The sequence below is a fragment of the Uranotaenia lowii genome, unplaced genomic scaffold (genome assembly GCF_029784155.1).
Source record: "Uranotaenia lowii strain MFRU-FL unplaced genomic scaffold, ASM2978415v1 HiC_scaffold_652, whole genome shotgun sequence".
NCBI lineage: Eukaryota > Metazoa > Arthropoda > Insecta > Diptera > Culicidae > Uranotaenia > Uranotaenia lowii.
Window position 1 is genome coordinate 6,956 of NW_026598592.1, and position 16,570 is coordinate 23,525.

At 43.3% G+C, this 16,570-nt stretch overlaps 2 protein-coding genes across 2 annotated transcripts; one reads left to right on the forward strand and one right to left on the reverse strand.

The window, feature by feature from the left end:
* The first annotated feature begins 3,517 nt into the window (after positions 1-3,517).
* Positions 3,518-12,761, forward strand: LOC129760544 (importin-5). Its single transcript, XM_055758197.1, has 6 exons — positions 3,518-3,705; positions 5,361-6,726; positions 7,088-8,311; positions 10,013-10,137; positions 10,203-10,390; positions 10,639-12,761. The coding sequence occupies exons 1-6, from the start codon at positions 3,625-3,627 to the stop codon at positions 10,952-10,954; spliced, it is 3,300 nt and encodes a 1,099-aa protein (XP_055614172.1). The 5' UTR covers positions 3,518-3,624; the 3' UTR covers positions 10,955-12,761.
* Positions 12,762-14,514: 1,753 nt separating this feature from the next.
* On the reverse strand, positions 14,515-16,173 carry LOC129760542 (40S ribosomal protein S2). The gene is made up of 3 exons (XM_055758196.1): positions 16,029-16,173; positions 15,152-15,659; positions 14,515-14,942 (listed from the first exon to the last, which is right to left on the reverse strand). The coding sequence occupies exons 2-3, from the start codon at positions 15,656-15,658 to the stop codon at positions 14,631-14,633; spliced, it is 819 nt and encodes a 272-aa protein (XP_055614171.1). The 5' UTR covers position 15,659; positions 16,029-16,173; the 3' UTR covers positions 14,515-14,630.
* Positions 16,174-16,570: the final 397 nt, after the last annotated feature.

Here is a 16,570-nt window from a genome sequence, read left to right on the forward strand (position 1 = left end):
CTTTGGGTAAACCTAGAAACACGGGGCCTTCCTAGGTTTTCAGTAGACTTAGAAATAACGGGGCCGTCTCAGAAACGTGCATCAAAACCAAGAGGCCGCCTCCTCACGCTGCGCGTTCGAACTAGAGTGAAGTATGGTCCTTACGCTTCGCGTTGCGGACCGGGCTAGGGGATTGTCCCTAGCTTTGGGTAAACCTAGAAACACACGACCTTCCTAGGTTTTCAGTAGACCTAGAAAAAACAGGGCCGTCTCAGAAACGTGCATCAAAACCAAGAGGCCACCTCCTCACGCTGCGCGTTCGAACTAGAGTGAAGTATGGTCCTTACGCTTCGCGTTGCGGACCGGGCTAGGGGATTGTCCCTAGCTTTGGGTAAACCTAGAAACACACGACCTTCCTAGGTTTTCAGTAGACCTAGAAAAAACAGGGCCGTCTCAGAAACGTGGATCAAAACCAAGAGGCCGCCTCCTCACGCTGCGCGTTCGAACTAGAGTGAAGTATGGTCCTTACGCTTCGCGTTGCGGACCGGGCTAGGGGATTGTCCCTAGCTTTGGGTAAACCTAGAAACACGGGGCCTTCCTAGGTTTTCAGTAGACTTAGAAATAACGGGGCCGTCTCAGAAACGTGCATCAAAACCAAGAGGCCGCCTCCTCACGCTGCGCGTTCGAACTAGAGTGAAGTATGGTCCTTACGCTTCGCGTTGCGGACCGGGCTAGGGGATTGTCCCTAGCTTTGGGTAAACCTAGAAACACACGACCTTCCTAGGTTTTCAGTAGACCTAGAAAAAACAGGGCCGTCTCAGAAACGTGGATCAAAACCAAGAGGCCGCCTCCTCACGCTGCGCGTTCGAACTAGAGTGAAGTACGCTTCTCGTTGCGGACCGGGCTAGGGGATTGTCCCTAGTTTTGGGTAAACCTAGAAACACGGGGCCTTCCTAGGTTTTCAGTAGACCTAGAAAAAACAAGGCCTTCTCAGAAACGTGGATCAAAACCAAGAGGGCGCCTCCTCACGCTGCGCGTTCGAACTAGAGTGAAGTATGGTCCTTACGCTTCGCGTTGCGGACCGGGCTAGGGGATTGTCCCTAGCTTTGGGTAAACCTAGAAACACGGGACCTTCCTAGGTTTTCAGTAAACCTAGAAAAACAGGGCCGTCTCAGAAACGTGGATCAAAACCAAGAGGCCGCCTCCTCACGCTGCGCGTTCGAACTAGAGTGAAGTATGGTCCTTACGCTTCGCGTTGCGGACCGGGATAGGGGATTGTCCCTAGCTTTGGGTAAACCTAGAAACACGGGACCTTCCTAGGTTTTCAGTAGACCTAGAAAAAACAGGGCCGTCTCAGAAACGTGGATCAAAACCAAGAGGCCGCCTCCTCACGCTGCGCGTTCGAACTAGAGTGAAGTATGGTCCTTACGCTTCGCGTTGCGGACCGGGCTAGGGGATTGTCCCTAGCTTTGGGTAAACCTAGAAACACGGGGCCTTCCTAGGTTTTCAGTAGACTTAGAAATAACGGGGCCGTCTCAGAAACGTGCATCAAAACCAAGAGGCCGCCTCCTCACGCTGCGCGTTCGAACTAGAGTGAAGTATGGTCCTTACGCTTCGCGTTGCGGACCGGGCTAGGGGATTGTCCCTAGCTTTGGGTAAACCTAGAAACACACGACCTTCCTAGGTTTTCAGTAGACCTAGAAAAAACAGGGCCGTCTCAGAAACGTGGATCAAAACCAAGAGGCCGCCTCCTCACGCTGCGCGTTCGAACTAGAGTGAAGTACGCTTCTCGTTGCGGACCGGGCTAGGGGATTGTCCCTAGCTTTGGGTAAACCTAGAAACACGGGGCCTTCCTAGGTTTTCAGTAGACCTAGAAAAAACAAGGCCGTCTCAGAAACGTAGATCAAAACCAAGAGGCGGCCTCCTCACGCTGCGCGTTCGAACTAGAGTGAAGTATGGTCCTTACGCTTCGCGTTGCGGACCGGGCTAGGGAATTGTCCCTAGCTTTGGGTAAATCTAGAAACACGGGGCCTTCCTAGGTTTTCAGTAGACCTAGAAAAAACGGGGCCGTCTCAGAAACGTGGATCAAAACCAAGAGGCCGCCTCCTCACGCTGCGCGTTCGAACTAGAGTGAAGTATGGTCCTTACGCTTCGTGTTGCGGACCGGGCTAGGGGATTGTCCCTAGCTTTGGATAAACCTAGAAACACGGGACCTTCCTAGGTTTTCAGTAGACCTAGAAAAAACAGGGCCGTCTCAGAAACGTGGATCAAAACCAAGAGGCCGTCTCCTCACGCTGCGCGTTCGAACTAGAGTGAAGTATGGCCCTTACGCTTCGCGTTGCGGATCGGGCTAGGGGATTGTCCCTAGCTTTGGGTAAACCTAGAAACACGGGACCTTCCTAGGTTTTCAGTAGACCTAGAAAAAACAGGGCCGTCTCAGAAACGTGCATCAAAACCAAGAGGCCGCCTCCTCACGCTGCGCGTTCGAACTAGAGTGAAGTATGGTCCTTACGCTTCGCGTTGCGGACCGGGCTAAGGGATTGTCCTTAGCTTTGGGTAAACCTAGAAACACGGGACCTTCCTAGGATTTCAGTAGACCTAGAAAAAACAGGACCGTCTTAGGAACATTAGAGCTAAGAGGCCGCTTCCTCACGCTGCGCGCTCGAACTAGAATGATGTATGTACGCTTTACGTCTCGAAACCTGAAAAAAGATATGGGTACAACATTTGCTCAGTATATTTCTGAGCAAATATCTTACCGCGAAATGTTGTATATCGCAAAAAAAACAAACCGCGGAAAGAATCATACCGCAAAATATAACACCGCCAAACAAGACCATTTGCCAAATGGTAAACCGCCAAATCGACCAAACCGCCAATTGTCATGCCGCGTTTTAGGTCCTTTTGCCAAATGGTAAACCGCCAAAATAGCGTACCGCCAAACACTATACCGCTGATGTGAAAACCGCGGACAGAGGTACAACCGTTACGCTGTGAATAATTAGCTACCATTTATGGCAGAATCCGGGCCCGTATCCCGTCACACCTTTTTCGCAATAACACCATTGAGAGACACATGTGAATGCGGAGAATCTCCAGCAACACCGGACCAGGAATATTTGTGGAATCGTCTGATGATAGCGTTTCATGTCGCTTCTGGGCCCAAAGAAAATCAACAACCAACCTAAAATTGTGAAGATGAATTGAAAAAAACAGAAAAAAACATGCAGCAGGAGTTTCTTACTTCGAAGTATGTAATTTTTGCGATGCAAATATATACAATTTTTTTAGCGTGAGCCATGCATGGAGCCGCCGGAGCCACATCGGGCAGCACCAAAATTTGACAACAGGAAAATCTCCGCCGCGCGTCCCAAAAGCCGCCGCCGCTCGTTTAGGCGCGTTTTCTTTTTACCGCGCGCCATCACCAGTCTTCTCATTTATGCTGGCATCTCGTTTTGCCGGGTGCCGAAGCTGCAGCAGCCGTTCCGGTCGCCCCTTTGGAGCGGCACCATCAGCAACAACAAATTCTAGCCGCCTTCGCGTGCAGCAGTCATCTGCTACGGGCGCACAACACGTTTTTCCCGTCGTCGGGTCGTTCGTGAGTTTTGCAGCAGTCTTCTTGTCTTCTTTTGTAAATGCGAAATAATGGCTGCGGATCAGGCTCAGTTTCACCAGCTGCTAAGTTCCCTGCTATCGACCGATAACGATGTCCGGACCCAGGCCGAGGTAGGTTGTTTCGGTGCCGGAAGTGGTGCCCCATCGATTGTGCATATTTTCGAAGCGGGAAGTGACGTAAATCGGGTTTAAAAGTGAATTCAAAATTCAGAAGGAAGCAATCTACTCGACAGCAAATTTTTTTACGAGTGTATTTTCCTGTGTCGCCTCATTGAGGTTGCTGAAAAAACGTGTTTTTTTTGGGATTGAGGTTCTTTCGGTTCCCGTGCTAGCTTATTGCCGAGGCGTTTGCGTTTAGTTCCTGTGTGTGGCCATTTGTAGGTGGCCTGCCGGAGAAGTGCTTTGTTAGAGGGAATTGTGTTAAAATTGATGAATCAATCCAGCATTGAGTGAGAAAAAGTAAGCTGTGATGAACACTGGTCATCGTTGTGGGAACCACAATTGGCTTTGCATTACTAAAATGTCCAGATGCCCGCTGTATAAATTTTAAAATAGGTAGAATAACGAGAGTTGTTCGAAGCTAATAGCTTGAACAAAAATGGGAAATACGCAGAGGCGTAGCAAAACTTGAGACTGCATAATATTTTCTTAACCTTATACCTAGGTAGTATAAATTCAAAAATATGACTGAAATTTAAAATTTTTGAACTCAATTTAGACTCAAGTTTTGGAAGTGATACACTAATTGGTAACATTAAAATTATGAAACAAGGGAATTACGAATGGAATGATCAATTCAAAATCTGAAAAAAAAAAATTTCTGTTTGTCCATTCCTAAAGTAGTGCTGATGTACATTGTTTTAGTGAAAAATTTTCAACACCATGTTAAAAATCATTACAAAATTATTAACTAGTATTTCCTTGACCTGTTAAAGCCTTTGATAAAAGGTGTTCAAGTAGGTAAATAAATTAAAAATTAAGACAAAAAAAATTTAAAAAACTATTTCAAAAAAGTAAAAAGTTTTCTATCTTAAGTGTAACTGTAATTGTTTTTGTAATTTGTAATTTATTAACTTTAACGCAGCCTGTCGGTTACAATTAACTATTAGTTCAGGTTAAAGAAATCATATTGATTTAACGCCAGCCTATCGATATAAAATCGTAGTTAGGGTCAATGTTATACCTACCTTGTACAACAGTTAGTACATGCAATTTCAACGCTACCATGATTTAGATAAGTGATTTTCTAAGTGGTCCCTACCGCCTCCTGGGAGGCGTTGAGAGCCTACAAGGAGGCGGTGAAAGTACTCAGAATTGCCTATTTTTGTAGTAATTATATACAAATTTGTTCGAAAATTTCCTAAGGGGGTGAGCTCTAAAATATTGAAACAAGGGGGCGGTGAGTGAAAAAAGTTTGATAACCACTGATTTAGATTTGCAATAAATAAAATATAAAAGCAAATTGTTCTTCTAAAACAGTTATTCATAGGCTTTTCTGAGCTGCATTGATATTCCTAATTCTATAATAAGCTAGGTAGCTAACCACACGCCACTGTTCCTTTATCGATTTAGCAAATTTACCTTTGACCTTCGTCGTGTTCCATCGCCAATTGTACTCAACATATACCTTTTTGTTTTTTTTTCGCCCCCCTTCTATCCGTACACAAATTATCGTCCGACGACTCGGGCTTGATTCCAAAAATAAACACAATCAACATAACGCCCACCACCGGCTTACGTAAAACGACGCAAACACCCGTCTCCAGGAGGCCTATAACAATCTACCATGCGAAGGCAAGGTAACACATCTGCTGGGGGCCATCCAGAATCCGCAGATGACCGAGGATGCCCGGGTCATGGCCGCGGTTCTGTTGCGGCGGCTGTTTTCTGCCGAGTTCCAAGAGTTCTACAACCCGCTGCCTCCGGAATCGAAGGAACAGCTCAAACAGCAAATTCTGCTGACGCTGCAGCAATCTGAAATTCCGAGCATGCGGCGAAAGATCTGCGAAATGGTAGCGGAGGTGGCTCGGAATCTAATCGACGACGACGGTAACAATCAATGGCCGGAGTTTTTGCAGTTTCTGTTTCAATGTGCCAGCACCCCGAACATCCAGCTGCAGGAATCAGCACTGCGAATTTTCTCCTCCGTACCGGGAATCTTCGGTAACCAGGAGGGCCAGCATTTGCCGCTGATCAAACAGATGCTGGAGAAGTATCTGGATCCCTCGTCGGATCCGGAAGTGCGATTCCAGGCCGTTCGAGCCGTTGGGGCTTTTATTTTGATGCACGACAAGGAAGACGACGTGCAGCGTCAGTTCAACGATTTGCTGCCCCGAGTCATCATGATTACGGCCGAAAGTATCGATCAGCAAGATGACCAGACTTTAATCAAGTTGCTAATTGACATGGCCGAGAGTGTGCCCAAGTTTCTGCGTCCCCAGCTGGAATCGATCTTCGAGATGTGCATGAAGGTGTTCAGCAGCCCGGATGTGGAAGACAGTTGGCGCCATCTATCGCTCGAGGTGATGGTATCGCTGTCGGAAAATGCCCCGGCAATGGTTCGGAAACGGGCCGAGAAATATGTGGCCTCTTTGGTTCCGCTGGTTCTTCAGATGATGACGGATCTAGAGGATGACGAAGAGTGGTCAGTGTCGGACGAGATTTGCGAAGATGACACCAGTGATAACAATGTTATCGCTGAATCTGCACTGGACCGTTTGGCTTGCGGTTTAGGTGGAAAGGCCGTTCTGCCGCACATCGTTGGTAACATTCCGAACATGCTGAGCAGCCCGGACTGGAAGCAACGGCACGCTGCCCTGATGGCCATTTCTGCCGCCGGTGAAGGATGCCACAAGCAGATGGAAACGATGCTGGAGAACATCATGCAGGGGGTACTCAAATTCCTGATGGATCCCCATCCGCGCGTTCGGTACGCTGCCTGTAATGCCATTGGTCAGATGGCAACAGATTTCGCGCCGGTGTTCGAGAAGAAATTCCACGAACAGGTCATCCCGGGGCTGCTGAATCTGCTGGATGATGTACAGAATCCGCGGGTTCAGGCACACGCTGGTGCTGCCCTGGTCAACTTCAGTGAGGATTGTCCGAAAAACATTCTCACTCGCTATTTGGATGGTAAGTGGATGATAACTACTGTTGTATAGGTTTAATGATAACATTATTCGTCTCCTAAGACTGACGCAGGATGTGCAATTAGATTAAAAATTTCGACTTTTAGTATTAGCCTGTGCTTTTAGATCACTTTAAACTCAAGTAATGGTTGAACTCTAGGATTGTTTTTATCTCTCAAATTGTGTTCTCAAAATAATTTTTTTTAAATGTCGCTCCAAGTTCATCTCACTTTAAGACAGATTTTAATGCTGTAGTTGCCCGGTACAAAGGAATACCTAACTTACTATTCCGTTTAATGGCCCTGGTTTGCATAATTAACTTTTGTTCTACAACAACTTTAAACAAAAACTCTCCCTTTACACAGGAATTATGGCCAAGCTGGAGCTGATTTTGACCACCAAGTTTAAGGAGCTGGTCGAGAAGGGTACGAAACTGGTGCTCGAACAGGTGGTAACGACCATCGCTTCGGTAGCCGATACCACCGAGAAGGATTTCGTAGCGTACTACGACCGGTTGATGCCGTGCCTGAAGTACATCATCCAGAACGGCACCACCGAGGAGTTGCGGCTGTTGCGCGGCAAAACCATCGAGTGCGTATCGCTTATCGGGCTGGCCGTCGGGGCGGAAAAGTTCATGTCCGACGCTTCGGATGTAATGGATATGCTGTTGAAGACCCACACCGAGGGCGATCTGCCTGACGATGATCCCCAGACGTCCTATTTGATTTCCGCTTGGGCTAGGATTTGTAAGATTCTTGGCAAACAGTTCGAACAATACCTGCCACTGGTTATGGGTCCGGTTATGCGTACCGCTTCGATGAAACCGGAAGTAGCTCTGCTGGACAACGATGAAGTGCAGGACGTCGAAAGTGATAACGACTGGCAATTTGTGAACTTGGGAGAGCAGCAAAACTTTGGCATCCGCACGGCTGGTCTGGAAGACAAGGCATCAGCCTGCGAAATGTTGGTGTGCTATGCTCGCGAACTGAAAGAAGGATTTGCCAACTACGCCGAAGAAGTGGTCCGTCTCATGGTCCCGATGTTAAAGTTCTATTTCCATGATGGTGTCCGCACTGCAGCCGCCGAATCGTTACCCTATCTGCTGGATTGCGCCAAGATCAAGGGACCATCCTATCTGGAAGGAATGTGGAACTACATCTGCCCGGAATTGTTGAAGGCTATTGACTCCGAACCGGAACCAGACGTACAGGCCGAACTGTTGCATTCCCTGGCCAAGTGTATCGAAACACTTGGCGCGAATTGCCTCTCAGCCGAAGCAATGGACGAGGTGCTCAAACTGATGGATAAATTCATGACGCAACATTTCCAGAAAGAGGAGAAACGTGCCCAAGCCCGGAAGGAGGAGGACTACGATGACGGCGTAGAGGAACAACTGGCCGAGGAAGACGACGCTGACATCTACCTGTTGTCACGAATTTCCGACATCATCCATGCGCTGTTCCTCACCTACAAGGATGGATTTTTACCCTTCTTCCAGCAGGTGGTACCACATTTCGTGAAACTGTTGGATCCGATCCGTGCCTGGGCTGACCGACAGTGGGGACTATGCATATTCGACGATTTGATAGGTAGGTTTAAATTTTGTTCCTTTTTTTTACAATTTCAAAACGTGCTGTAAAATTTCCATGATGACGTATTCAAGTATGATCAACCGAGATGAGTACAACTCTCTGAATATCTGGCTTAACCTTTTCTGAAAAATCTAAATTTACTGGCGATGACCCATCGTCTAACACACGAAACGAAAAAAAAACCATTACTCGCTTGATGAATCAAAATTTCTAATGATTTTCTTTATTCTCCTTTCGATTTTTTTCTCCTCGCAAACACCATCGGTTGTCGACAAATGATGGTAAAATTTCCGCTGCGTTGATCTGGCACACACCACGTGGGGCTACGATGATTCATCATCGCCATAAATCGCATAACATGTGTGCGCTGCAAAAAACAACAACAACTCGACGATAATCGAATGCATCTGTTTTCGGCAACAAAACAGGTAAGCAAGTACGAAATCTAACACATTGTGGTGTGGTTTGGTGGGTTTCTCTCTGTATCGGCGAGACAAATTTATTATTTTATCAGCACGGTTTCATGTGTGCTTTTATCTTGCTTTCTTTTGGGTTGGGGTTTTTTTTTACAGTCTTTCGATGCATTATTTGCAGCAATAGCACACCGGTTTTAGCCGGTTTTGAGTTTACGAATGATACGCGGTTGCTAATGCGGGTGATTTTTTTTACTTCAATGATCTTAAGTGGAACTTGTAATGATTATTTAAATATGAACGAAAAAGTTATGATAAATTTCATTGCAAACCTCAATTTTTTAACTGAAAATTGAAAAGTTTTCTATGTTTTTAAAGTTTTGTTTATAAAATTGCGGTATTTTTTTTAAGGAGTTCTTATTTATAGAAATTTTCCAGGTTCTAAGATTTCTGAGATTTCGATACCCATATCAGTTCTAGGAGTGTATTTTGCGGGAATTTTTATTCAGGATCTTAGCTGAAAATCCAACTACGTACAGGGATTATAGCTAGCTACAAAGTCATAATAATAAACCGAAGATGAAACGAAATGGAAGATAAGATTGGTTGGTTGAATATCCTGGTTCTGGGACTTGAACCCTGTTAAATTTGGGAGACACATGAGATCTGATACCTAAGACATTAGACATGAGACATAGAGCCTTATGCCTCGTCCACACTTGGTTTGAACTGCGATTTCGGTTGCTGAGATTTGTTAATGTTTACATCTTGGTTGCTGAAAAGAATAACAGGGCTCCCATACTTATTAGGAGACTTGAGACATGCATCCATCGTCTAGTTCGAAACATAACCAAGACTCAATCAACAACCGAAATCGCAGTTTAAGTTGTCGAGTGTAGACATGAGGCATGTAAACAGACACATGAGATTTGATACCTATAAGACCAGAGACCAGAAACATGAGACATAAGACCTACAATCTAAGACTTATACCTCCGAGGCCTAGGAAACGTCTCAATTTTTATGCCTCAGGACTCATGTTTTTCAACGATCTAATTCAAATTTTCTAAGATCAGGTTTTCGAAAGTTCTTCTTGTATTTCCGTTTCAAACTTTTCAAACGCATTCGGATTTGGAATCTTCGTGAAATGACTTGTATTGATATTTCACTTAGGCAATTACAAGTAACTTTTGATTACCGGGTTTCATCAGATTTCATGAAAGACAATATTTTCAAAACAATTTAAACAAAAAGCTTTTAATTTTTGATTTTGCCCACTCTTCAGAATACACCGGTCCGATGTGCGCACAATACCAAGGCTTCTTCCTACAGCCGATGCTCGAATACATCAAGGACAAACAGCCGGAAGTGCGACAGGCAGCCGTTTACGGTATGGGAGTGCTGGCACAGGTAAGTTCAAAGGAATCTTCCAAAGTAACGTTAACCAAGTATATTAACATTTTTTCCTCCTTCAGTTCGGTGGCAATCATTTTGCGATGACCTGTGCCCAGGCCATTCAGTTGCTGGTCGAAATCATCATGATGCCCGGCAGCCGCGAACCGGAAAACGTGAACCCGACGGAGAACGCTATCTCCGCCGTTACGAAAATTCTCAAATACAACAACACGGCCATCACGAATCCGGACGAAATCGTTGCCCTATGGTGAGTTACATCGCATCTCTAAAGTTTTTGGGATCTCAGTTTTGATATAGGATTTGGCAATCTGCCTCTCGAATGATGATAACCGATTAAAAACAGTCTTACAGGGCTTACTAAAGCTGCTAGTGGGGATTACTGTTTTGGCTTAACCTTTTCTGAATATTTTTACTCTCGGCACTACTGTGTCACACGCTAGAATACAGTTCGATTAAAAAGTACTTACCTACGTTATTTTCCGGTTTTCTTTGTAGGTTCTCCTGGTTGCCAGTAGTGGAAGATGACGACGAAGCAATCCACGTGTACGGGTACATGTGCGATCTGATTCAGGCCAACAATCCGGTAGTTCTGGGGGAGAACAACGTTAATCTACCGAGGATCGTTTCGATCATTGCCGAGGCCTTCTACCGGGAGGCGATGACGGTCGGCCATCCGGAATCGACGCGGATGCTTGCAATCGTTAAGCAGATTGAAGCCAGTCCGGATATTTTCCAGGCGTGCATCAATCAGCTGACGGCGGAACAGAAGGGTGCCCTGGAGGCAGCCTACCGGAGCGCGGCTGGTCAATAAATCCTGTTGTCCGGTCCAAAGGATTATATCGCTTATGAGAATATAAGATTGTGTGCGATGTAGACAGGAATGGAGAAAAAAAATCGATTAAAAGGCATTAGCTAGCAAGAGTGAGAGCATGTTGATACGACAAACGTACGAAAGTGATACCTCTAGTAGAAAAGAAACGGTAGACGATAAAAAAGAGGAAATTGTTAGAAGCATCGTCCCAGACATCGTTGCAATTCCAGGCAGATGGGAACGTTCGAGATCTTTGAAGATTGTCTCGTGTGTTAGGATTTTCATTCAAAAGAGTTCAATCTATCTTTCGATACAAAAAAACCTAACTGACAAACAAACAATGATTCATTAACACGTAACCTATAAGAATTACAACAGGCACGTTGCACCCTCCTCAGATTCCGCAGAAAAAGAAATATTTAATTCAAATCGAACCGAGTCCGAGTCTAGCTGAAGATTGGTTCTAAGCAGAATTTTATTATATACATTTAAAATATATAAATAATTGTTTTTTTCTGCAACTGGCACATTATTTTCTAGCAAGTTATTCTAGACCTGGTCTAGATTTATTTTGATGTAATTGTGTAATCTTTATTTGTAGCTATTCCCTTATTATCTCACAATTGTACGGAGGTTTTTTTTCACCCGAAAACCAGTACAACCATACTGCTTTCGAATATTTACCCAAGTTTGTTTTTCGCTAATGTCCAGTAATCAATTTAGAATACAAATCTAACAGTTTAATGCACACATGCATTAAGCTTATCAGCAGAGCGAGGTCCGGCAGTTGACAAAAATTGAAAACAAATAGAACCATAATAAGATTTTGAAAAAAAAAAAACCGTTGTGTCATTCCTAAGCTGCTACTCAAAACAGCGCAAAACAACAGACATTCAAGAAGTAATCTAAAAATGATCACACCAAAATAAAAGAATAAAAAAATTCGAATATCATGCAATTCTGCGAATGCTTTCATCGCCTTTTGAACTCTGAGTTGAATCGAAATTTTTCAAGGGTCATCAAGCAGTTGACGCGCCCTAAACTAAACTATAGATATCGAAAATAAGCACTGAGATTACCGACCGTGAAACGCTTATATTTTTTCCGATTGAGTCCACCACCCAGGCGCAGATGCGAAATTTGAGAAAACCGCTGAAATATGTGAAATATGGGTACCCCCCCTTTTTCATCTGTTGTATATAATCAAATTTTTGTATTTTATTTTTCTGTTTCGATTCGCTTTCCAACAACCGACAACGATTGCGCCACAGCCTAAATAAATATGGGTGAGAATTTCTCTAAACGATCAAGTATTTGAAATTTTTTGTCCTTTTTGCACACCACTCCGTGTTGACGCAATGATGTTATCTTCCTGGAAGAGGAATTAAATTGAACAAACGTTTGTTTCAATTGTGAAGTTCAAGTTTGGTTTGGAAAAAATTTGCCTTACGTTCTAGTTTTCAGAAATTCAAAAAATCGATAGATCTGGGTCACCCTGGCAAGGAAATACCACATATGCTGAAAACTCCATCGTTGCACAGGAAGACCTAAATGAAGCTTAAATTTAAGCCGCAGATCGAATACTGTCTAGCAGATAGTTTTTTCGTTTGTGTGTTTGACAAAAATCACTACCTATTATGATCGGCTGCGCGTGGAAGTATTTTGCATGATACTGTTTAGTTATGAACACAATAGAAAAAGCAGTGACGATTAAACACTACATAACAATTCTAATTTTCGTAACAAGGCAAATTCTATATTATATTATCGGAAATACAATGCTATAGGTATTCCATTGCTAAAAGAAGTTAGGTTTTTAATATTTTTGAAAAGTGAAAGAAATATCCTTTACTTCGGGTAAATACTGAGTAGGAGTAGGTAATGAGGAACGACGACAAAGACTCGTTGAAACAGAAAAAAGGGTGTTTAGGATCTGCAGCACGTTTTAGAATATGTGCCGAATTAGATTCGATTGTGATCGACTATTAACTAACCGTTTTCTGTGACGATTAAGAGTTGTCCTTTTTCGTTAACATGAAAAAATGCTACCGAGGCGTCTTGTGTCCTTTATGAAAGGAACATGTTTGTGAATGACAAAACACGTTTAAAAGAATGTGTAGTTGAATGTACAAATTCAAAATCTACAACGTTGCCTATCCACAGGCGTTATAGTTTAACTCTTTAAATTTTTCAGATGCTTTGGATGGATAGGAATTTATCTACTGAAAACCTTTATTTTTAAGGGAAAGGACAATCATTTTAAAACCATACCTACCATACCTACTTCAAGTTGCTATACACGGAATCATGATGCAAACATAAACGAATAAAACTGTATTTTTAGTACAGTAGTAATGTAGCACAAAGGATGGCGATCAACATTTATACCGGTATTATGCGGTACATATGTGTACCGCCTTCAAGTATGTAAACTATGTGAAAAGAATATTCCAAGAGGTCTGGCTTCTCTGTTCGCCATTTTTGCGTGGTAGCCACAGGTGGCTGCGTTCTGCGAATAGGATAGTAAGAATTAAATACGCCTTTATTTATGCAACTTATAAAAAGGTAGAATCTTGGCTTACATGTTCAAAGATACCAGGTAATTTTCCCAGAAATCAGTGGACACCGAAGAAAAATGGTCTTCAAATGTACTGATTTTGAAAGAAATATCTTAACTTTAATTTCCAGTTAAACTATCGGGATATCGAACGAATCGGTAATAAAATAGATTAACCGACACAATTTTCTATTCAGATGACATTGAAATGGTGTTTTTCCATATAAACTGCATGCCAGCCAAGAGCCTGCTAGCCTCAGTGTATAAACTCAGGCGTCTACAGTACGAGTATTTCGCCTTTAGTTAGGCAATTTCAGCAAAATTTTTGGTGTCCTGTAAGCTTGATTTTTTTTTCATGTAGTCTTAATTTTTGACAAATCCACCTGACATCTCTGAACGAAAAACAAGCTCGGTTGAATAGGATTTATTATTTAACTACAGCTTTGTTTTATATTCGCATCATTGAGCGCTACAAATTTAAAAATATTTTTTAAAAGTTTAATTGAATATCAAAGCGGTTCAATACATTTTGCAAATTAAAATAAGAATAGTTTTGGATTTTCACAAAATTCGGAATAATTCAAGCGTTATTGAAAAATGAGCACAAATGTTCGAACATTTTTGATTCATACCCGAAATTTGAAAACAGGATCAACCGGGATTTTGCGTTAAAAACTTATTCATTATCTGAGGATTACCTGCGGGATAAGTTCTGGGGTGCTCGAGTGAATTCAAATCGATAGAAAGATAAGCATTTTGGCTAGACCCGAGTACTAATCAATTCTCGAAATTTACTTTTTCTACGGAATATCAAATATAAGATTTTCGAGAACAGAAAAATAACCAAACCAAAAAAAAAAAGGGTAGTTGGATTCGCTTTCACCTTTCATCGAAGGATTTCGATTTAGAAGTCTGAATATGAACTTGATTGTGCTCGATTTAGTCGGGTAGGTTCAAGATGGCGGACATGGAGGATTTCTTTCCGTAAATCATAAAACCGAAGTTCAGATTTTGTGTTCTCGCCACAAAACAAGCCATTTTTTATTGTAGCCCCAAATCATTCCCATTTGCAGTTGGGAAATCATGGTGGGAAACTATCTACTGTGGTACTTGTTTGCTTTACAGCTCGATAATGCGCTGGCCGGTCTTGCTGGTCTTCTCCAGGAAGTCGGCGAACTCCTGGTACGGGGTCTTCATCAACGGCAGATCCTTCCACAGATCCGGGGTCAGGAAAGCGTACGTCTTGGCAATGGCTGCATAGGTAGCCTTGGCAAAGTTACCGAGGGTCGTGGTCGAGCCACGGGTCATGGTATAGCAATCCTCGATACCGGCCATCTGCAGCAGCTTCTTGGGAACCGGAGCCGATACGATACCGGTACCACGGGGAGCCGGAATCAAACGGACAAGGACGGAACCACATTTGCCGCTAACCTGAGAATTGAAGCGAACAAAATCTGTTATTAGCAACGTTTTTTTTGTAAAATAGAAATTTTCTTCATGATTTGGACAAAAATCAGACGCTTAGAACGTCATGCCAGTGGTATGTAGCCACCGTCCGTGAAAACCGCATAAGTTTATAAGTTTTCTCATCATGAAGAGCCGAGGATCAAAAATATATACTTTCAACAACCAATACTAACCTTGCACGGAACGGTGTGGGGTTTACCGATCTTGTTACCCCAGTAGCCTCGGCGAACCGGGACGACGGAAAGCTTAGCCAGGATGATAGCTCCACGGATAGCAGTGGCTACTTCCTTGCTGCACTTAACGCCCAATCCGATGTGACCGTTGCTGTCGCCGATGGCAACGAAGGCCTTGAAACGGGTACGCTGACCGGCACGGGTCTGCTTCTGGACGGGCATGATCTTCAGTACCTCATCCCTTAGCGCCCGGGACAGGAAGTAATCGATGATCTCGAACTCTTTGATCGGCAACGAGTACAGGTAGATTTCTTCCAAGGTGCGGATCTTGCAATCCTTAACCAGACGACCGAGCTTGGTTACTGGCACCCATTCCTTGGAATCTTCCTTTCCACCACGACGGGGCGCACGGCCACGACCACGTCCGCGTCCTCGGCCGCCACGGGAACCGCCGCGAGAACCAAATCCTCCTCTGAATCCACCACGGGCTGGAGCTGCGTCCGCCATTCTACCGGAAGTGCAGAAAAGTGAGGTTAGGTAAGAATCAGGATTAACTTTTAGAACATTATTCTTTGGATTTCGAGCTAATCCAACGTGTTAAGCAAAGGTATAGAACAAAATTCAAAAATACATATTTAATTTTAGAAGCATCATTTGAGAGCAGTAAAAAAGAAATTAGAAAATCGAAACACGTGGAAAAACAAAATGGCTATCATTAGATTATGAACGCTGTCTAGCTGAACCATAACTTATTACCAAAATTACTCGATTAACATGAAAATTTCAAAGCGATAGCAAGCTTAAAACAGGAGTTAAAAGTATACAGAACATAAAAATGGAAACTGTTAAAAATCAATTATACAAAAATCGGACTTACTTTTCACGATGGGTGTTGTTTGCTGTAGAACGGAAACCCGAATGAACGAGATGACGTTTTCGCCGAAACAGGAAAGTTTTTCCGCGAACGGCAAGCGTCACTCGAGCGTAACTTACACGCTAAACTTTCAGAATGAAAAACAACTTTAAACTTAAACCAGATATACAATTCGCACTGAAAAAATTCTGAAAAAGTTTATTTTTCTTAGTTTTGAGGTAATGCGAGATAAATAATTTATTTAAGAAAATTTGACAATCTAATTTATTGTGTTTGTTAAAGTTATTGATTTATAAAATTGAACTTGTTAATGTTCATAAAGCGGGCCATAGACTGTACAAATTGCGTGAGCAAATTCGATGATTCCACGACGATTGTTTGATCTATGCTCGCCCACACACGATACATGCATAATTTCGCGCGACAACACACGATTGCTGGCGAAAACAGCATCAGCAACAATAAAAAATCACCTTCAGATTTCGCAACCTTGCTTGGTACGTATCGCACCTATTTTGTTGAGATCTGATCTGAGCAAATTCTAA